Raw genomic sequence first — 23093 nt, 5'->3', positions numbered from 1 at the left:
GGAGGCCCTCCATCAGAGTCCAGGGGCCGAGAACCGTGCTCGGGCTCCAGGATAAGGGGAAGAGTCAGAAAGCCGGAAGACCTTTCTGTGGGCTCGCTCTCCCCTCCCAGGCCCTATGATCACGGGTGGTTCACTTGGCACGCGCGAACCTTCCTCATCCCAGATTCCAGGGACCCAGAGAGGGGAAGGAACACAGACAAGGATGACCAACAGGGACCACGACGCCCCTCCCTGCAGCTAGTCAGCCTAGCGGGACCCGCGGCTCACGCAGCCACGCCCAGCGCCGCTCGCTGCGGGTGGGGGCGGGGCCCGTGACTTGGCTGGAGATGATTCGCCCTGCTCCACAAGGGGCGTGGCCATACAGATCGGATCCCGCCCCCTATGCCGCTCTGGGTCCAGAAGGAAATAGAGGCCTGCCCGGGGGGCCTGGAGCGGAGGGAGGCGGGGCAGCGCGGGGCGGTGGCCGGGTCCAGAGTCCCGGGAGGCCTGGCTGCAGGGGAATGAAGCCTCCGCCTTCCCCGGCAGAAGCATTTAAATACGGCCGCGGGCCGGGGACTCGGGGAGCGGCGGGCGGAGCAGTGGGTAGAGCCTGCGGCTTGGGAGGAAGGCGCTGTCCGAGAGAACGGGATCTGCTCGGCCGCTGTGTCCCTGCTTTGGAAGTGGGTAAGCACCGATCCTTTCGGGGTGCCCCCTCCTCGCGGCCCGGGTGCGCGCGCGGTCCCGGGCCCGCTCCCCGTTCGCGGCGGGGCTCTCTACTGCACCATCCTGGTCCCCCTTTTCGGGCCCGGCGAGAATCAAGTTGTGCGCTTGCAGGAGGTCAGCCGAGCCGAGCTTTTAATTTCGCAACTCGCGCGTCTTCTTCTTTCCATTTTCCGATTTGAAACCAACGAGATTTTCCCGCCGCTTCAGAAAGCCAAACGCCCTCCCGCCCCCCGGCCCCCGAAGGAAAGGGTCCTCTCCGTGGGGCCTAATGGGCGCTTCACAGTCCTAAGCTTTGTTGGGGATTAGAGTCTGCTCACCTGGGAGCCTGCTGCTCTCCTCTGGTAGCCCCTAAATGTAGAAAGCAAAGCCCCTTAAAGATGCAGCCCTAAGGCATTTATCCTATACTGTCCTGGGGGTGTGTGTGGCTCACGCAGTTCATTGTTGGCCTCTGGACACATACGCTCGGACGTTATACTTAATGTCAGGGAAGGCCTTTCTTGGTGGCTTCAGAGACCATGTTTTTGTGAGAGCTTAAAAATCTTCACGTACTACGCATAATTGAATAGGGTTGGTTGAGAAAGAGAGGAGGGGCTGGCTGGGAGAGTGCATACGTGGGGTACACAGAGGACTAACTGTTCATCCACTCACCTCAAAGGCCAGTCTGGGTTTTTTTTTTTTTTTTTTTTTTCAAATCCCCTAAGAAATGGAGAACAGTAGTCTGGTCTGTTTCTTCTGAGGGGTTCTGGACTTGAAAGAGCTGAGTGTTTCTGCTTGTGAGCTGTGCTTTTTGAGTACTGAGCTAGTCTGAGCTGAATGCTACACAACCCTGGTTTGGAAAATACATCCCCTCCCCCACCCCCTTCTTTCATCTCTGTATTGCTTTCTCTACCATAAAATCTCTAGCCACTAGGCATGCTCTATCTTTTCTCGAATTTCCACAGCTGTGGATCATTCTCGTTAGACATAAAATTAAGTTTTAAACAATCTTTTTTTTTTTTTTTTTTTTGAATCAGGCATCTTTGTAAGTGTGCTTCCAGGAAATGACTGAGGTTGGTGTATCCAGCTGTCTTATCATGTCTGCTGCTTAGTTCTTCAGTAGCTGTGAAAGGGTGGCAGATGGATGCTATTCTGTTCATAGGACATTTGTTGGCTGGTAGTGACATCTTGTAGGTTGAAATGCTTATCTGAACTTATGAGACTTTACATGAACAGTGTTTTCAGGATGGTGTGGTATGTTGTGGTTCCCAGAATATTTGAGGTGAAGACTCATTTCAGAATAACCTATTCAGTAGGCAAACAGGCCCACTTTTCAGTCAACACAGTGAGGGCCAGAGGGTATACAGAAGTAGAAGTAGAATATGGTGAGATGAGCCTGCTGGTAAAAGCACTTGCCATACAAGCCTTCAGTTCAATCCCCAGAACCCACAGTGAAAAGAAAGTCTGGACCCCCAAAAGTTGTCCTCTGACCTCCACCCGTGCCTTGGCCTGCATATCACAAAACAAAACACTAAAATTAGGAAGAAAACAAACAAACAAAAAACAGAATTAGAAAACATGTGTCATAGAAACTGTATTGATAACATTGTATCAAGCTTCATGTTAAAGTTTTTTTTTTTTTTTTCTTCGAGACAGGGTTTCTCTTTGTATCCCTGGCTGTCCTGGAACTCACTCCATAGACCAGGCTGGCCTGGAACTCAGAAATCCTCCTGCCTCTGCCTCCCAAGTGCTGGGATTAAAGGCGTGCACCACCACTGCCTGGCTCATGTTAAAGTTTCCTGAGGATTTTTTTTTTTAAACTTCCAAGTGACTTTATTTGCTATGCACTGACTGTATATCTCCTTAAGTAATTGCCCATCCATTGCCTTGTATACACTGTACTTCATAAGAAAACTAGCCCAGGGTACCAACCCAAAATGAAGACCCAACTCAAGTAGCTGAGTGTGTGACTCATGTCTATAATCAGTTCCCAGGAGGCTGAGACAGAAGGATCACCATGAGTTCCTGACCAGCCTTGGCTGCAGACTGAAACCTTAGTGAGAGACAGAAAAGTGGGTGTGTGTAGAGAAGAGAAGAAGGAAGAGGAGGAGGGAGAAAGAAAACACAAAACTGAGGGGGGAAAAAGCCCAGATGTATCCAGTTCTCCAGTACAGATGCAGCTGCAGTAGTCAGTAGCAACTACTTAGAGAGAATCCTGAATTCCGGTCTTGAAATAAAGGCAGATAAGACGTAACTTAAGGACTAGGGGGTGGGACACAGGGGTAGAGTGTCTACCTGTGATTTGTGAGACCGTGGATTTAATCCCCATGCATTATAAAAACAAACCATATTAGAGGTTACTTGGGGGGAAAATCTGAGCCTATTCTTAAGGTGGCTAAGGGAGGTAGCGGTCTAATTGTTTCCTGTAAACTATGATCGGCCATCTTAACTACTGCTATGAAACATGAAGTCTGCAATCCCAGAGGCCCAGGGAACAGTTATTAACTCAATACTCAGTGACAGATAGCCATCCTAGGTGTTAAAGGTATGGCAGTGAACAGCAGCTGGTACCAGAGCACAGCCTTAGCGCTGGAGACATGCCTCAGCTGTTAAAGAGACTTTGTTCCTCTTGCATAAGACCTGGGTTCAATTCCAAGCACTCACATTGGTGGCTTACAGCCATTTAACACCCAGGCACTCAGGCGGTGTACATTAATTCATATTAAATAAATAAATCTAATTAAAAAAAGATCCATTCGCTTGGGATATATTATTAAACTATGACCTCCTTAAGCCCAGGTGTTCCCTTCCATAGGCATTTGATCTATGCGTGTTCTGTGAATGTTAACAGAACATGTCCAGTCTGAGCGTGAGGATATTGGCTGTTTTAATAGCTGTAACTTCTTGGCTATGGGATTAAATTATAACTCTGAAAGATCCTCTGGACCAACATTACTTAGAAATTCTACTTATTAGTTTAATTAGGGTGGGAGACAAGTGTCTATTTTTCTTTTAAAGGATATGTCTTTTATTTTATGTGTTTGGATATTTTGGCTGCATATATGTCTATACCATGTACATGCCTGGTAACTGTGGTCAGAAGGCATCAGATCCCCTGAAACTGGAGTTATGAGTGGCTGTGAACCACTATGTGGTGTAGGGGGTTAAACCTAGGTCGTCCGGGAGAAGAGCAAGTGATAATAACCACTGAGCCATCTCTCCAGCCTGGCCAGATGTCTTCTATGTGATAGTTCTGGTTCGGTCCTGTGAACCTTGAAGATGAACGTATAGGCCCAGAGTTAATTAGGGTTTAGGTGTTAAATTATAATGATGTAGCTTACAGATATACTGAGTGGACATGCTGCAAGTGGAACAGATAGCACAGTAGAGATTTTACAATGTAGGCCCTTGGTATCTCTGGGACAATCCATCCGGGACTACCACAAATGCCCACATCTGGAAATGCTCAAGTCCTTTAAGTAAAATGGTGCAGTATTTATTTTCCTTACCCGATCCATGTCCTCCTGAATACTTTAAATCATCTCTAGGTTACATATGATACCTAATATAACTGAGCATCATGGCACATACTTAACAATGCTAGCATTGTGGAGATGATCATGAACATGAACCCAAGACTAGCCCAGCCTACAGAGCAAGTTCTAGGCCAGCCTAGGTAGCATAGGGATACATTGTCTCATAACAAACAATAAAAGTAATACCTAATATAGTACAAATAGTTCTGCCTTATTGTTTAAGGAACAAGAAAAAAAGTCTACACGTATTCAGTAGAGAGCTGGGTGTTTGTTTGTTTGTTTGTTTTTAGATGGGGCCTCACTATGTCACTGGGACTGACCTGGAATTTGCAGTGTAGATCAGGGTGGCTTCAAGCTTGCTTCTGCTTCCCTAGTACTAGTGGATTAAAGATGTGTGCTCTTATATTTGGCCTCCAGTTTTACACACACACACACACACACACAGTTGGCTGATTCTGTGGTTATAGTTAGAACCTACTGGGACAGAGGAGCAACTGTACCTGTACCTGAGATCTAGGGCATCATCTGTTTCTGGTGGTGTAGTTTCTGGAAATCTGCATTGATAAAGCACCAGAACAGAGAATTGATTTATTGATTTTGAGGAATTATGTTGTCCAAGCCTGGACAATGTTATTCCTGTCTTCATTTCCCTGGAACCAAGCATTGTCTCCTCTTTACATTCCGTGTCACTGTTCTTTTGTATCAAAGTAAATATCACATCAAATATCGAAATGTCGTGTTCCTGACTCTGGAGACTCCAGGTTTAAAACTCCACCCTGCTTGTAACCACGCCCCCTCTCCAATAGGGAATAGGTTTTTGTTGTAGCAATGCCTCTAATGATGGTTCATTTGACTATGTGGAGTGCTATTAATTAGATTGTGCCTTACAGATTGCTGTCTTGCTCTCCCGAGAGAGCCACTTCAGAGCCACTTGTTCTGCAGTCATGTTTCAGGAGACAGTAATGGCCCCACACAGCTCCTCAGTACCCACTACTCACTGAGCGCATGCCTCACTTCTGTTTATTCTTTCACTCGGACCTAGACTCTTCTTTCCAGCTTTCTTTCCAGGCCCAACTTGTACTTCTGCATTGAGATGACCCTTTTTTGCCTCTTCCTTCCCCCTCCCCCTGATGTTTTATTGTGTGTGTGTGGGGGGGGAGTACATGTGTGTGGTGGGGGGTTAGAGGGCGACGTTCAGGAGCTAGTTTTCTCCCTCCACCTTTATGGGGGTCCCAGGGGCTGAAACAAGGCCATCAGGCTTGCTTTACTTGCCTAACCATCTCACAGGTCCCTCTTCACCTCATCCTGGTCTCCCTTGGACTTGGACACTCCTTTGGCCTGCTAGCTGGTGATCTTCTTATCACTTAGCCATTTTATTAGGGTCTGATTCCTTTTTTTCTCTTTCTTCTTTTCCGAGTCAGGGTTCTCTGTGTAGCCCTGGCTGTCCTGGAACTTGCTTTGACCAGACAGGCCTCAAACTCACATAGATCCACCTGCCTCTGCCTCCCAAGTGCTGGGACCAAAGGCGTGCACCACCAGGCCCAGCTTGGAAACATTACCTTTTTTTGTGGAGGAAAGAACCAGGCCCTGGAACACATTGAAGCCATTTTTCTGAAACCAGATGCCCACGTTTCCTTGTGTAGAGGTGGGACAGCTGCTGTGAAGGCTACAAATATGTCTCCCTGAAGGTAGGAGATTTTCAGATTGCCCAGAGCTTAGCCACTTAGGGTTCCCAACATCATCTTTTCCATTCACGTAGGGTAGGCAAAGCATGATGGGTGAGTCAAGGAAAGATGGCCGACTGCCAGAAGTCAGCTCGGGTGCCCTTGGTATTTTTACTGAGGTAAGTCTTGCAATCCTAAAAGTTATTAAATAGATGTTTTATTTCTGTAGCTTCACAAGTGCTCATAGAGAACTTCTAACTCACTTGCTTAGGTTCCTAAGGAATCTGTAGACTTAGCATGGTTTTAATATTTCTCGGTAACTGCATCCATGCAGAAGAATGCAGCATATCCATTAAAGTTGAGGATATGACTGTAGAATACAGTAAGTTTAAAAAAAAAGCCATGTGTAGAGACTGTCTATATATGGTATTTCTTCAGTTCAGAAATAAGATTATGCCAGGCATGATGGTGCCCACCTTTAATTTCAGCACTCAGGAGGCAGATCTTTCTAAGTTTGAGGCCAGCTAGGTCTACATAGAAAGCATTAACATAGAGCTGCATAATAGAGAAACCCTGTGTGTGTGTATGTATGTGTATATGTGTATATATGTATATGCATTGTATATCATACATATATGTATGTGTATGTATGTATATATATACACACACATATATGTGGGATATATATATACATATACATACATATACATACATACATATATATACACATATATGTGGGATATATATACATATACATACATATACATACATACATATATATATATATATATATATCTCAACATGTACTTAGGCAAAGTACACTGAGAATATACACAAGAAACAAAGGAGCTGCCGGAAGCAGGGTCAGTAGGGATGGAGCAGACTGCAGAGTCTTGAGAGATACTTCCTTGTAACATTCTGCTTTGGCACCGAAAGGATGACTTAGCTGGTAAAGACTCTGCCACCAAGGATCCAAGTTCACTTTCTGGGACCCACGTGGTGGAAGGAAGAACAGGCTCCTCCCCGAAATTTACTTTTATGGCTATCATTAAGAATACTTTCTTAGTAGAGTTCTAAAATTCCAAGGCTTCCGTCTTTGGGGAACTAAAACTCTGCGCGCGCGTGCGCGTGTGTGTGTGTGTGTGTGTGTGTGTGTGTGTGTATGTGTGTGTGTGTGTGTGTGTGTGTGTGTGTGTGTGTGTGTGTGTTTATTGCAGTACTAAGACTCTACCTCTGCCTTATGTCATGCATGCTGAGTAAACTCTTTCACAGACCTAGACACATGCTTGGGGAGCACTGTGATTAGGCTGACCCAGAGAACCTCTGACCCGCACAGGCGTCCACACGAGCTGTTAAGCTCCTCAGTTACTGGTTTTCTTCTCTTTGGGTTGCATGAGTAGGTCTGATTCGATTATATCTGAGACCTTGGCAGAAATTGAAATGACTGACCATTTTGACGGTAATTATAGTGACCGGCCAGATATTCCTATAGATGAGTCATGTAAATTTTTAGTGTCAATCAATTAGGTGTAATAAAACCTAGTGACTGTGAAAGACTTATTAAGATCAGTGCAACAGTTTTGATAACTGCAGAAGTTATGTTGCTAGGCTGTGGAGCTAGCAGAGCAGTAGTGCTTGCTATGTGAGCCCAAAGACTTGGTTTGAACCCCAGCACCCGGTAAAGGCTACTTTAGCCATACACACCTGTACTGAGCGCCAGGATTGCTGGCCAGACAACAGCAAGCTCCAGGCTCAGGAGCTATAGGTCTCTGCATGCCCACGTAGGTGTGCACACCAGCAGACAAACACACTTGAAAATGTCTTTCCTTTAGCTTTTTCCCGTTTTCTGATTAGTATGCTGCTCTATTTTCCGCTGCTAGAACACCAAGGATGGATGACTTATAACAAACAGGAATGTCTTGGCCCAGTACTGGAGGTTGGCAGAACCAAGATGGAGGGGCTGACATTGGGCACTGTGCTGTTTTGCTGTGTCATTCCTTGGCGGAAGAATGAAAGAGCCCAAGCTCAAACCTGTAGCCTTAAGTCCTGTTGTAACAGGCATTAATCCGCTCAGGGCTCAGGGTAGAGCCTGCAGTCAGAAACTCCTCCTTTTATGCCCCACCTCCAAGCACTTTTGCACTGGGACTTAAGTTACCCACGTGATTCTTGAGGAATAAGTTTTAGCCAAGCAGGTGCTTAATCTTAGAGGCCAGATCTGTGACCATCTAAACCTGTTGGAAAACTCACCTTTGTAAGCTCAGATTGCACTGATGGATAAATTTACTCATTTATTCTAGGACTTTCTTCTTCCTCCTCCTCCTCCTCTTCCTCCAGTTCCTCATTTTTCTCTTCTTCCTCCTCCTCTCCTTCCTCCTCTCCTTCCTCCTCTTCTTCCTCCTCCTCTTCTCCTTCCTCTTCTTCCTCCTCCTTTTCTCCTTCCTCTTCTTCCTTCTCTTCCTCCTTTCCCTCTTCCTCCTCCTCCTCTCCTTCCTCCTCTTCCTCCTCCTCTTATTTCTTCTCTTCCTCCACCTCCTCTTCTTCCTCCTTCTCATCTTCTTTTTCTTCATTGTTGGATTTTGCAAGACAGGGTTTCTCTGTGTAGTCCTGTAGTGTCCTGGAACTTGCTCTGTAGACCAGGGTATCCTTTAACCCACGTCCACCTGCCTCTGCTTCCTGAGTGCTGGGATTAAAGGAATATACTACCACAGCCTGGCTTTATTCTACTTCTTTACTGTCTATCAGGACATTATAATTTCACGGTGTGTGCAATACTATCGATGTTATAAACTCTCTCTTTTTCACCCTAGCACAGTGGAGAAGAGGCCAAGTCATCTGATTGGAATGTTATTTTTCACTGGCAGTTTTCATAATTCCTGAGTAGACATAGGAAATGTCTCCAGATATCTGACACTTCTGTGATGAATATGCCAAGTGATTTGTCCAGATTTTCTGTTTTCAGTGCTAAGACATTGCTCATTGTTTCCCTTTTAGTTCAGTGATGGTTGAGATTAAGAAGATCTGTTGCATTGGTGCGGGCTATGTCGGCGGACCCACGTGCAGTGTCATTGCTCACATGTGCCCTGAAATCAGGGTTACGGTTGTGGATGTCAATGAGGCAAGGATCAATGCATGGAATTCTCCAACCCTTCCTATATATGAGGTAAACTATATATTAAGCAGCTCTTTGTCTTTATAATTGTTGCTTTCTTACTGTGTTGGTTAACTATTTTACATATACTACTATTGTGCAATCTATGACTGCAACCAAGTCAATGAAAAAAGTCTGACTGGGCATGCTCATAGCGCTTGTAAACTCAGCTCTCAGGGGGACTGAAGCAAGTCCAAGGTCTGCCTGGTGTACATAGCTAGTTTAAGGCCAAGCAGGACAACACAGAGAGACCCTGCCTCAAAACGAAGCAAGACAGCCAGGGCAACAGAGAGAGACTCCAAATTCTAGCACTTGGGAGACAGAGGCTGGCATATCTCTGAGTCCCAGGCCAGCTGAAGGTACACGAGTCTGTGCCTATAAACAAACAAACATTTTATGTATAGGACTAATAGTTACTGGTACATACTTATGGAATACAGTGTACATGTATAGTGCTTAATGATCACCCTGGAACATGGAACATTTATCATTTATTTGCATTAGCAGAATTTTATGAAACTATTTTAAAATACATCTTATTAACAGTTACCAGCCAGCTTTCTTTCTTTCTTTTTCTTATTATCTGGAACCCAGGCCATGTGTTGGCTAATTGAGCTAGCATGAACTACATACACGCTAGCACTATGCCAGCTGGATGTTGGTGGCGCACATCTTTAATCACAGCACTTACTTGGAAGGCAGAAGTAGGCAGATCTTTATAAGTTCAAGGCCAGTCTGGTCTACAAAATTCCAGGACAGCCAAGGCCACACAGAAAAACTGTGTTGAAAAAGCAAAAAACCAAAAACCAAAAAACCCCAACAAAACAAAACCAATTCAAAAATTAAAAACCCCAGTTACCAGCCATTGTCTTTAGAAGTCCTTTTTCTTATCTGGCTGGACTTCTGAACTCATCATTCATCCAGTCACTCTATCACGCTTTCCTGCCTCTGGTAATCTGTTTTATGCCACATCCTTTAGAACATGTGGCATTTGTCTTACTATGCCAGATTTTCTTCCCTAACAGAGGACTGAGTTAACCTTGTCCTCTGCAAAGTCCCAGCTCCATAACCTTTGCTGTCCTTTTCTAGAACCTCGTCAGAAAAACCACAGACAGCAGTGCAGAGGCTTGCGTTTGTTGCTGGTCCTGTTTACATTCGGATAAGCAGCAGCACTATGAGTTTGCAGTTATTCCTCATCCAAAAGCTTATGTTTGCTGCCAAACCTGATGACCCGAGTTTGATCCTGGGTCCCCTAGAGTGGTAGGAAAGAACTAACTCCCCAGAGTTGTCGTCCTCTGAACTCCATGTGCACACCACGGCAAGCACATGTCATGGCTCTCTCTCTCTCTCTCTCTCTCTCATGGCTTTCTCTCTCCCTCTCTCTCTCTCTCTCTCTCTCTCTCACACACACACACACACACACACACACACAATAAATATAGGGTTGCTTTTATTTTGTTTTGATTGGTTTGGTTTAGTTTGGTTTTTCAAGACAGGGTTTCTCTGGGTAGCCCCAAGTATCTTGGAACTCACTGCAGATCAGGCTGGCCTCAAACCGTAGAGATGATCCACCTGCCTCTGCCTCTGCCTCTCAAGTACTGGGATTAAAGGTGCACACCACCATACCAAGCTTTCAATTTTTTTAACATAAATATATTATCATTAAAATTGCATGGAAAAAGCCGGATGTGGTGGCACACGCCTTTAATCCCAGCACTCGGGAGGCAGAGGCAGGCAGATTTCTGAGTTCGAGGCCAGCCTGGTCTACAGAGTGAGTTCCAGGACAGCCAGGGCTATACAGAGAAACCCTGTCTCAAAAAACCAAAAGCAAAACAACAACAACAAAAAAATTGCATGGAAAAAAGTAGTAAAGATTTTCAGTGTTTCTTACAGAAGGACTTAGAAAAATACATCCTGTGTCTGTCTGTATGAAGTGAATACTGACTTTTGTAATTCACGTTGATGGTATGAGTCACAGAGTGGGGGGACAATAATGACAGTGCAAAATGTTTGCTTGAAATCACAGGGCCTTGAAGGATCTGATAATAGTTGATACGGAGGAGTTAATGGTTAACGTATCACCCAGGTTCGTGGTCAATAATGACACAGCATTTTAGAGCCAACATAGCCTGGGCTGGCCTCAAGTTCTCTGTGTAGCTCTTCCTTGCCTCAGACAAGGGTCTCCTGGCTCCGCCTTCTAAGTGTCAAGACTGCAGGTGTGCACGGCTGTGCCCCGCCACCCTCAGCTGTTCTAAAGACACTGCTGGGAACTCTAGACCTTTAAGTTATATCACCACCGTCCCCTTGACACAGTGATTGTGTGGTTGTCTTCTCAGGACTGATGATAACACTGTGCTCAGCTCCTTTCCCCTTTTCCTTCTCTAGCCTGGATTAAAAGAAGTAGTCGAATCCTGTCGAGGGAAAAACCTTTTTTTTTCTACCAATATTGATGATGCCATCAGAGAAGCCGATCTAGTATTTATTTCTGTAAGTAGTTTGCTTTGCCATGTGATTTTTAAATCTGTCTGTGAAGGTTTCATGGTTTTATTTGGTATTAAGCCATAACAGTGCTCTTAACCACTGTAATGGATTGCACGTTATAGACAGGCAGTCCTTTAGAATTTTTGTCCCCTGGACTTAGCTTGGAACCTGCCTGCCCGCCCCGTATCTGGCACACACGGCAGCTTCTTCACAAGAGCTCTCTTGGTTCTTCTAGCTGTTTCTTTCAGTGGCTATGTATGTAAAGTGTGTTATCCTGTGAGAGGTGGGGCCATGACGACTGTTGATTAGTTAACTGATAGACTGGGCTATCTTGAAAGCACTGAACAGCCTTCCTAGGCCGGCTCTTCTTCATCCCAAATGCTCTCACTAGGTGAACACACCAACAAAAACATATGGGATGGGAAAAGGCCGGGCAGCAGATCTGAAGTATATCGAAGCTTGTGCTCGCCGCATTGTGCAGAACTCAAATGGGTACAAAATTGTGACGGAGAAAAGCACAGTCCCTGTGCGGGCAGCAGAAAGCATCCGCCGCATATTTGATGCCAACACAAAGCCCAACTTGAATTTACAGGTATGAAGAAAGAAAAGAAATCTAATTCTTCTTAGGTCAAGACTGATGCCTTAAAGTTACCCACAATTCATACTATCCTAAAACTTCCTTTTGTCTTGCTGTTCTAGGTGCTGTCCAATCCTGAGTTCTTGGCAGAGGGAACAGCCATCAAGGATCTAAAGAACCCAGACAGAGTCCTGATTGGAGGGGATGAAACTCCAGAGGGCCAGAAAGCCGTTCGGGCTCTGTGTGCTGTGTATGAGCACTGGGTTCCTAAGGAAAAGATCCTCACCACCAACACTTGGTCCTCAGAGCTTTCCAAGCTGGTCAGTGCAAAGCTTACAACTAACTGCCAGGGTCAGACTCACAACCCAGCCTCCTGCCTGTGGGGATCACCATACACACACACACACACACACACACACACACACACACACACACACACTTACTTGGTTCTGTTTTCCAGTGCTGGAGATGATTAAACCTGAGTCTCACCTGTTAGTCACGCTCAGTAGCACTGCACTGCGTCCCTGTCCTTCCTTTTTAAGTTGTGTTTTCTAACCGGCCTTCCACTGTCCTCAGCCTGAGCCCATCAGTATCCCTTATGCCTGCTTAGTGAACTGCATCACCTCAATGAAACGCACTGACAGGTAAGGTTGCTCTCTCACTCATCACCTTCTCCCGTTTCTCTTCTATTTAAAGGCAGCCAATGCATTTCTTGCGCAGAGGATCAGCAGCATCAACTCCATCAGCGCTCTGTGTGAAGCAACAGGCGCCGATGTGGAAGAGGTGGCAACGGCCATCGGGATGGACCAAAGAATTGGGAATAAGTTTCTAAAGGCCAGCGTTGGTAAAGAAAATGTTCTCTCCATATCTCTCTAGTAAAATAGGTTACTAACACGTCCAGGTTTGTGGAACCTCTTTGTGGAAGAGGGTGTTTGTTTGTTTGTTTGTTTGTTTGTTTGTTTGAACATCTGCTGCTTTAAAAAAAAAAAAAAGATTTGCTGGGTGGTGGTGGTGCATACCTTTAATCCTAGCACTCTGCCGGCAGAAACTGGTGAATCTCCGTGAGTTTGAGGCCAGCCTGGTCTACAGAGAGAATTTCAGGGCTACACAGAGAAATCTTGTCTCAAAAAGAGAAAAAAAAAAATTAAAACAAACAAAAACAAAAAACAAAAAAAAAAGGGCCGGGCGTGGTGGCGCACGCCTTTAGTCCCAGCACTCGGGAGGCAGAGGCAGGCGGATTTCTGAGTTCGAGGCCAGCCTGGTCTACAAAGTGAGTGCCAGGACAGCCAGGGCTACACAGAGAAACCCTGTCTCGAAAAAACAAAAAAAAAAAAAACAAAAAACAAAAAACAAAACAAAAAAAAACCTCTAGAGGGGTTGGGGGGATGGCTGAGTGGTTCGGAACACTGGCTGCTCTTGTAGAGGTTCGGTGGATAATTCCCAGTACCCACATGATGACCCACAAGCATCTGTAACTCGAGTTTCAGGCGTCCTAAGCGCTCTTGACTTACTAGGCACACCTGTAGTATACATGTATACACCAGGCAAACGTTCATACACATAAAATAAAATAAATCTTAAAAAACACAAACAAACCATCTAGGGCCTGTGAGATGGCTCCATGGGTAAGGGCCCCTGTCCCCAAGCCTGGTGGCTGGAGTTTGAACTCACATGCTAAAAGGAGAACAGACTCCCTTGGGTCGTCCTCTGACTTCCACATGGTACCTTCCGCTACATTGTAAAGATTAAGGGCATACTGTATACATCTCTTATCTTTGCCCTTAGGAAGTAAAGGGTCTGGAGTTTGAGGCTCTGCTACATAAGTTTCCCAGGATGCCCTTGAACTTGTGTAGCCCAGGCAGGCTCCGAGTCTTCTATGTTCCTACCTCAGCCTCCAAGGTCATTGGAATTATAGGCATGTGCCACCAGGCGTGGCCACAGCGTATTTGCCCTTACCCCAAGCTGTAAAGTTACTTTATACTAACTATAAAGTAAATTTCTCATTATTGGTGGTGGTTAGACTGTATTACAGCACTAAAAATACTTTATAGAGCACAACTTGGTGAAACCCTATCTCATAATAAAACAGACAGAAAGGGGGTTAGGTAGGACATGGCTTGGTGTTAGAGTGCTCGTCTAGCATGCCCGAGGCCCAACACACACACACACACACACACTCACACACACACACTCACACTGTTTCTGAGGCTGTATTTCAACTTCCCTGCCCTTCGGATGTTTTCTCCAACTATAATAAAACTCTTCAAAAGACACACTCTGTGCCATGTCTACACCAGTGCTTTATCCCTTAAGTTTTTTTTTTTTTCTTTCAAGACAGAAGCTTATACAGCTTAGCTGGCTAAAACTTGCTATATAGTCACGGTTGACCGCAAACTCCTTATCCTGCCTGTGCCTGTCATGCTGTGTGGCACTGTGCGTGACAGTTTTACTGCTGATGGCCTAAGAAGGTGCTGTGATTTTCTCTTTAGAGGTATTTCATGTTAAAGGAACTTTTTGTAACTTGCTCAGATCAAAAACTGAGGCCAGATGATTGTGACGCTGCAGTTTTTACCTCTCTGCTGCAGCCTGAATTACACTCGCTCAAAGGTGAGCTAGCACACCTGGGCCCGCATCCAGCCCACAGCTCCTTGTAAATAAGGGTTATGGGAATATAGTCACACCACACCACAGCCTTCTCCTCTCCCTGGCTACCTTGGAGCTGCAGAGGCAGAGGTTAACAGTCGTGGCAGGGATTTTATGGCCCACAAAGACTGAAATATTTACAGCAGGCCCTTTATTTGAACATGTTACTGACTCTGTAGTAAAGTAGGAGACATGGGGAATCATGCCAGGTAAGTGACAGAAGAAATGGAAGATAAATGTGAGGAAAAGGTCAAGTTGGGGCTGGAGAAATGGTTAAGAGCATGTATTCTTGTAGATGACCGGTGTTTATCCCACGGCCCCTATAATTCAGCTGTCCCTCCTCTAACCTATGACCAAGATGTACATATGTGCATGCAGGCAAAAAACCTCACATGTGAAAAGAAAAAAGGAAAATCCTCTTTTAAAAGGATAAAGGTCAAATGTAGCTTTAATGAAAGCTGTATTGGGGAAGCAGTTAGTATGCACTTAAAGAGCTGAGTACCTAAAATTGTCACATGATTTATAAAACACTTTTTCTATGTTTTTTCATCTTGATACAGCCCAGGCTGGGTTTGAACTCACCACGTAGTTGCAAAAAATTTCTGCTATCTGAATTTTATTATTTAAAATTTGAATATAAGTTGCCGGTGTTGTGTAAGCTTTGCCACAGGATTTATTTAGTTTCTGGGTCTTACCTGAAAATATTGTCAGCTTATTTTGTTCCCTCAGGTTTTGGTGGAAGCTGCTTCCAAAAAGATGTTCTGAATTTGGTTTATCTCTGTGAGGCTCTGAATCTGCCCGAAGTAGCTCGTTACTGGCAGCAGGTATATATCTTTGTAGTTAGTAACTTCTCATTACTAATTAAACTTCTCATTACTAATTAACTCTAATTAAACATGGCCCTTGGTGAAATGGCTTTACATTTACTTATTACAGGTTTATCTAATGAGGTTCTGTTTTCAGTTAATCTTTTTTTCCTAGTCAGCTGTGATGGGCATTTTTGATACACCAATACTTCTTATTTTTTAGCCAAATTTGCTCCCAGAATAAGCCAGGAAGTAAAATTATATTATCCTTTATGTTTGGGTGCATGTGAGACTGTCTCATGTAAGCAGGCTGGCCTTGAACTTACTGTGTAGCTGAGAATGCCCTTGAACACCTATTCCCTCTGCCTCCCCCCCAGTGCTAAACTTCTAGGCATGCCCCATCCTAAGAGACGGGGTCTCACTGCGTAGTTCAGGCTACCCTGGAACTTGGTGTGAACCATGCTTTTCTACGAAACCAAAGAGCCAGCACTGTAATATTTTCAAGTAGTTCGCATCTATGGATACTTTCAGTGTCTTAGATCTAAAGCAGGAGCCCCGCCCAGCTTGTCAGTGCTTTTTATTCTGAGTACTCTTTGGAGCACTTCGCATGCAGAATAGCACTTAGTCCTCATCACTAACAGCATCCCCCAGTTTAGATGAGAAATGACGTAATCTGCCTGAGGTACCTGCCAGGCTATGCACCTTTTCCAAATGGGTTTCTCTGAGTTTCAATCTTCCAGCCGTCAGCAATGGCTATGAGCAAGTCTGTAGAGATGGCTCGCTTCTTATGTATTTCAGTAGCCTAGCAGGAGGCTTTATCTTGCTATTCATTATGCAAACGATGCAGATGACGTCCTGATTTCCCAGCACTTTTTGTGCTCCTTTTCAAGCTGTGGAGACTTGAGATGGTCCCTGGGGGTTTCTGCAAACGCTTCTTTCCCCTGTGTTGACTTCATCTGCGACTCAGCCTCCGTGTCAGCAGCTCTCGGACTCTCTCACCCTCAGGATGTTTGGGTGAAAGCTTGTCCGGGGCTTGTGGGGTCACGGTTTGTGCAGAAGTAGCTTCCCCTCTGTTCTTGGCCATTTTCTTCTCAGAGTGAGCTTTGGTGAACGATGAGTTGAGTACATGAGGGGCTAAGGAGCTGCCTGTGGGGATGCCTCCTGTAGGCTGGCCTTGTGGCTGATCTCAGATGCCTTCAGAATTCAAGCCCATCTTCTCATCCACCCCAGCTTCACTCACAGCAGATCAAGTAAAAGAAAGCGAACATTTCAAGAAGCCTCTAAGGAAGGGAATTGGTGTGTTTTATTATTATCTTATTTATTTGTTCATTTTGTTTTTCAAAAGACAGGGTTTCTCTGTATACCCATAGCTGTCCTGTAACTTGCTCTCTAGATCAGGCTAGCCTAGAACTCAGAATTCTGTCTGCCTTTCAAATGCTAGGATTAAAGGTGTATGCCACCATATCTGGCAATTGGTGGATTTCTAATTTTTAGATTTAAATCTAAATAACAGTGTTAGGTAAACTTTGTCATTAATATGTAAGCTGTATATTTGTATCGTAGAATTTGTTATAAAACCACATGTATGTCCTAGACTACACTTTTATAAGCCAATATTGTAAATTATACATCTATTTTCAGGTCATAGACATGAATGACTACCAGAGAAGGAGGTTTGCATCACGGATCATAGATAGCCTGTTTAATACAGTGACCGATAAGAAGATAGCTATCTTGGGGTTTGCATTCAAAAAGGATACTGGTGATACCAGGTACCTGTTTTTTAAAACATTTAGAAAAATATGTGTGCGTGCTTGTGTGTGTGTGTGTGGGGGGGGGTTGTTTGTTAATTTTTCTGATATTTGCCAAATACAGTATTAATCTTGGGAGGTAGAGGTAGAGACAAGCAGAACTCTGTGAGCTGGAATCCAGCCTGGTCTACATAGCCAGGATGGCGTGGTGAGGAGTGTGTGCGCATGAGTGCACAGGGTGTGGCAGTCAGAGAACAAGGCGGAGTGGTCATTTCTCTCCTTCCATAGTGGGGTCCACTTTGTCCTGCTAATTATCTCACTGGCTCACTTGAAAACATGTCAGGGCCAGAAGTGCATAAAAGCACTTGGTTCTAAGCTTCATGGGATTCAGCACACACACTCACACACAAATACATGTAAAAAAAAAAAAAACATAAAAACCCTTTGAAGGTCTGGAAACTTTCATCTATCCTTATATTTCAGTTGGCAGAAATGAATGGAAGCACATGTATGTATGCGTATGTGTATACGTGTTTTCTATAGTATTTTATTCTCCATCATATAAAGATGCCAGGAGAGGGCTATCAGTATGGTGTCATAATAAGCAGAAGAGGACCTGTGTGTCTCCTTTTTCTCTCTGTGAGCACTGGTGTGTGTGTGTGTGTGTGTGGCATGACAGAATAAAAAAGCATCCGTATCCTCTCCAATTACCCATCTCTTATATTCCCTGTTATTAGAATATGCCCTCTCAAACAATACGGATTTGTTTGTCCTTCAGAGAATCCTCCAGTATCTACATTAGCAAGTACCTGATGGACGAGGGTGCACACCTCCACATATATGACCCAAAAGTACCCAGGGAACAAATCGTGGTGGATCTTTCTCATCCGGGTGTCTCAGCGGATGACCAAGGTAGGATTGACTCTCCCACAAAGCCTTTGGGTGAAGCCCACACAGCTGGCTTGTCTTTGAATGAACCCTTTATTTAGTAGTTGTTTTGCTGTCACTTCTTGCCAGGGCTTTGCCTCATTTCTCTAAAATTAACTCTTAGCTACTGTGTTCTCAGCTTTGAGCTGACATCATCAGCTGTGCTTTGATCTGGTAGGTTTTGCAGGAACCAGGGATACAGCTGAGTGGTTATCCACAAAGCTCCAGAGATCCCAGGAAATACTTGTGAAGAAAGTTTGGGGTTGCTCCTGGCTCCCACTTCCCATTCATTCACTGTCAGACACTCCTTCTACAGTGTTAAAACACATAACTTCCGGTGCCTCGTTTGTGTCTCATCTCATTGCTTTTTTTATAGTGTCCAGACTGGTGACCATTTCCAAGGACCCATACGAAGCATGTGATGGCGCCCATGCCCTCGTTATCTGCACTGAGTGGGACATGTTTAAGGTGATGTAGAGGCATTCCAGTGCAAACACAGGTTGGGTCTGTGTCTCCATGTGTGTCCTAATTATTCACTGGTACATCTACACAGGAACTAGATTACGAACGGATTCATAAAAAAATGCTGAAGCCAGCCTTTATCTTTGATGGTCGGCGTGTCCTGGATGGGCTCCACAGTGAACTACAGACCATTGGCTTCCAGGTAATCAGGATTCTGAGCTGGCTGTTTTGCTTGTTTGGTTTGGTCTGGTTATCGTTATTTTAGTTATTATTGTGTGTGTGTATGCATGACTTTGGGTGGGGCATATGTGGAGGTCAGAGGACAACTTTGTAGAGTCAGTTCGCCCACCCCTTCCTTCTCCTGTCACAGGGCTTCGGGCTTGGGCAGAAGTACCTTTCCCCTCTGAGCCACCTCAGTGCCCACCCGGACGATCTGTGAACCCATTGATGGGTTTCAAAGTGTCACATTTTCTAAGTTAGCAGTAGGACAGTAAGATAACCAGGACAAGAGGCCTGTTCTCTGCAAAGCCTGGGTTGTTCGTTTGTAACCTAAGGTTGGTGTCCTTTACTTGGCAGTAGAAGGGTATTAGGTGCCTATCATATGGAAAGAGTGTGTGCCCTATCTCACCCCATACCGTAAAGGTTAAGAAGACCCACTGTGGTTCCATGGTGCATGCACTCTTGTTATGCACAGCTGAGCTTTACCCCAGTGAAGCCTGGGTGAGGGGTGGGGTTTGACTGTGGGTGGCCTCTGAGGAACTGCTTCACCTAGCAGCAGCAACACTGTCATCCTCTTGTGGGAATAGCTACCATTCACCTCGCCGGGTACCCAGGCTCATGGCCTGGTGTTGCTCCCGTACCTTTCAGACACTCAGCCCTGTCTGTGCTCTGAGAAGTCTGAGGGAACAACATGGGCCTTAGGAGCCCTCTCTCCATTCGCATTCTTTCATGTGGAGCTTGGGAGAGCTGACAGAACAGGCCCAGAGCAGTGCATCTGTGTGTCACCTGTCTTTGCTGCACCAGGGTTCTGCAAGTACTAACGAGTTGTTACTTGCTGCCTCCTGCAGCCGTGTGGACATGGCGTAGAGGCTCCTGGCAGAGTAATTTAGGGAAGATGAAGAACAGTTGGTGGAGGAGGGCCGCCGCCAGGATGGCGCCAAAGTGAGCTTCGGCATGGCCTTAGCACTGGCTTAGCAGCAGCACTAGGAAGACCTTATCTGCTCACCACAAAGACTGGGTCTGCTTTCTTTAACCTCTCACTCACTTGCTAAAGGGCCTTTTCTCTGCCGTTCGCGAGATACTAGGTCTCAGCAGAGCCCGCTGGCAACTCTGCTAATTCCTTGGAAACTCCTCCATCTTCCTCTCCTTAGCGAGCAAGTGAGCAGCAGGGCTGCTTTTCCCTGGTTGTGACTTAAACTCTGGAGTGCTATATTTTAAATGTTATTTCCGAGACAAATATAGAAAGATAAATATTTTAAAAAGTTTTAGCTGGGTGCATACCTTTAATCCCAGCTCTTGGGAGACAGAGACAGGTGGATCCCTGAGTTTCAGGCCAGCCTGGTCTATGTAGTGAGTTCCAGGACAGCTAGAGAAAACCTGTCACAACAACTAAGTAACTCAATGTCTGGAGAAATGGCTCTGCTCTTGCACAGGACCCTTCCAGCACCCACATGGTGAGTCACAGACATCTCTAACTCCAGTTCTAGGTAATTAGGGGTCCTCTTCTTGTCTCCAGGAATACCAGCCACATCCACAATGTACATATACATGTGCACATATAGGCATATAAAAATGAATGATCCCGAGTTCTTTGAAAATTTAACTCCCCAGTAAGATTTTTTTTTTTAATTGAATTCAGCTGGGTTTGGTAGCGCCCTTCTCTAGTTGTGCACTTGGGAGGCAGAAGCAGGGTGACCAGGAGTGCAAAGTCACCTCTGCTGCATAGGTAGCTCCAGGCCTGCCTCAAAGATAAAATAGGAAATGGGAGCCTTAAATAAGGGAGAGTGTGTAAGTCACTCGGTAAGAAAATAGACTACTATAAATAAAGCAGGCATCCTTTATAGTGTTAGTCAGATGAAGGGATTAACTTTTAGTTCAAACGAGATATAGAAATAGAGTGGTATGTTTATCTTTACTAGAGAGAAGATAAACTTACACTGGTAAGGGGTGGTGTGGACTGGAGAGGTGGCTCGGACTTTAAGAGCACTCACTGCTCTTCAGGAGGCCCTGATTTCAGTTCCTAGTATGTGCACATATAAGCAAAACACTGTATGTGTATGTATGTATGATCTACATAGTGAGTTCCAGGACAGCTAGAGAAAACCTGTTACCAAAAAAAAAAAAAAAAAAGAGAGAGAGATAAGGCAGCTCACAACTGTTTGAGTCCCTCTGGTGTACAGGCGTACATGCCAACTACCTGGATACATAAAAGGTGAGGTGCTTGTGTCTTTTTTAACTTGGTGCAGGTGCTGGTGCACCCCTGTAACTCTAGCACTTGGGAGGCAGAAGCAAGAGGTTCTGTGAGCTAGAGGCCAGCACTCATAGCAAGACTGTCTCTGTAAACCCCAACAAAAATCAAGCCAGCAAATCAAGGCTGGCACTTGATTCTAGAAACATCAAAAGATAAAGGAGCCAAAGATCTCTCAGCAACTCAGAGGACTTAAAGAGTTTCTCATCTTCTCCATCTCTGTAGTATAGAGAGCTCTTACATACATGTGCTGTGATTAATAGTTCTATTTTTTTCTCTCTTCAGATTGAAACAATTGGCAAAAAGGTATCTTCCAAGAGAATTCCGTACACTCCTGGTGAAATTCCAAAGTTTAGTCTTCAGGACCCACCTAACAAGAAACCCAAAGTCTAGACATTGCCCTCATACCTGTGATAATGTGGTACTTCAGGGTTGCCAGTGTCTGTCTGATACTAAATGGTAAATGAACTACATGTTTTTAAGGAAACAAAAATATTTTTGTAATCATCAAATTTATACTAGCTATATGGGTGTTAGCATATCCAGTAATTATGAGTCTAGAATAATTTTTACATATTTTTATATTATTGTCCTCTCAGTTATTGAATGAATGGAAAACAATCATGTTGTTTTAACTGTCAGTTTTTATAAAATAAAAATGAAACCTAGGCCTTTTCAGCATTACAAATTGTCTACAGACTGCACTTTAATAATACAAGGGAAAGGCAGTCTCGTTCTCCTATGTGTTGTTTGTCTGCTTATTATTCAATGGGACTTTGAAGCCATGAAATCACTGTGCTAGTATGGGCTGGTTAAAGTTCGCTGGCCTTTTGTTTTAATGGGATTATGTCATTAGAGGTTTTGTTTTTTGTTTTTCCCAAGAGCTCACTCTGCATTTCTTTCCCTGCCTAACTTGAACAGTGCTTTCTTTTTTAAACAAATATAACCTGAGGAGAAAATCAGCAGTATGTCTATTTCATTTTGTTTCTTAGCTTCTGTAGCTGCTTGTTACATTTGCATCTATGAGTCAAGAAATGTTTGTTATCTTTATTTTGATTTTTTATTTCTATTACAATTAAATTTTTTTCCTTTAAGCAAACAAATAAAATCTCATGTGTAAACTGGAAAGATTCTTCAATTTACATATGTTTTATGTTCATATATTTATTTGAAGGGGATGTAAGGTGTGTACATGTGCAGAAGTCAGAGGTCACCACCACTTAGGAGTGCTGACCTCTCTCCTCCCATGTGGGTCCTGGACTTCATACTCAGGTGGGCAGCTTTGCAGCAAGCACCTTCACCCAGCCAGCCATCTCAGCACTTTTCAGAACATTTATTCCATCTATCTATCTCTTTCTCTGTGTGTGTTTAGGTCAGAAGAAGCTCTGGGGTGTCTCTCTGTTCTGTCATCCCACAGTGTGAGTCCTGGGGCTGAACCATGGCAGGCTTAGTGGTGGGCACCCTCGTCCCCCGAGCCACCTAGGTAGCCCAGTATACGCTTAAAGAACGTCTGTGCGTGCCGGGCGTGGTGGCGCACGCCTTTAATCCCAGCACTTGGGAGGCAGAGGCAGGCGGATTTCTGAGTTCGAGGCCAGCCTGGTCTACAGAGTGAGTTCCAGGACAGCCAGGACTACACAGAGAAACCCTGTCTCGAAAAACCGAAAAAAAAAAAAAAAAAAAGAACGTCTGTGCGCCTTCCCATTTGCATTAAACATTTTGTATGTTTACTTATTTTTAAGTGTATGAGTGTTTCCCTATCTATGGCATCAGACTCCTTGGAACTGAAGGTACTGATGGCTGTAAACCATCGTGTGAGCGCTGAGAGCCGAACCCTGGTCCTCTGCAAGGGCAGTCAGTGGTTTTAATGGCCAAGACGTATCTACAGACCTCTATTTTCTGTCTCTTGATGAATCCTTCGCGGTGGCTATTTCCATTTCATGCTGTGTGCACTAA

At 44.7% G+C, this 23093-nt stretch overlaps 1 protein-coding gene across 1 annotated transcript; it reads left to right on the top strand.

The window, feature by feature from the left end:
• Positions 1-431: 431 nt before the first annotated feature.
• On the top strand, positions 432-22268 carry Ugdh (UDP-glucose 6-dehydrogenase). Its single transcript, XM_021162991.2, has 12 exons — positions 432-663; positions 8870-9038; positions 11412-11513; positions 11899-12099; positions 12207-12404; positions 12781-12928; positions 15457-15551; positions 17175-17305; positions 18063-18196; positions 18588-18679; positions 18765-18875; positions 21426-22268. The coding sequence occupies exons 2-12, from the start codon at positions 8877-8879 to the stop codon at positions 21531-21533; spliced, it is 1482 nt and encodes a 493-aa protein (XP_021018650.1). The 5' UTR covers positions 432-663; positions 8870-8876; the 3' UTR covers positions 21534-22268.
• The last annotated feature ends 825 nt before the right edge of the window (positions 22269-23093 follow it).

Source organism: Mus caroli, unplaced genomic scaffold (assembly GCF_978045245.1).
Source record: "Mus caroli unplaced genomic scaffold, Mus_caroli_1 scaffold_4, whole genome shotgun sequence".
Classification (NCBI taxonomy): Eukaryota; Metazoa; Chordata; class Mammalia; order Rodentia; family Muridae; genus Mus; species Mus caroli.
This window is presented reverse-complemented; position numbering and strand designations above follow the sequence as displayed.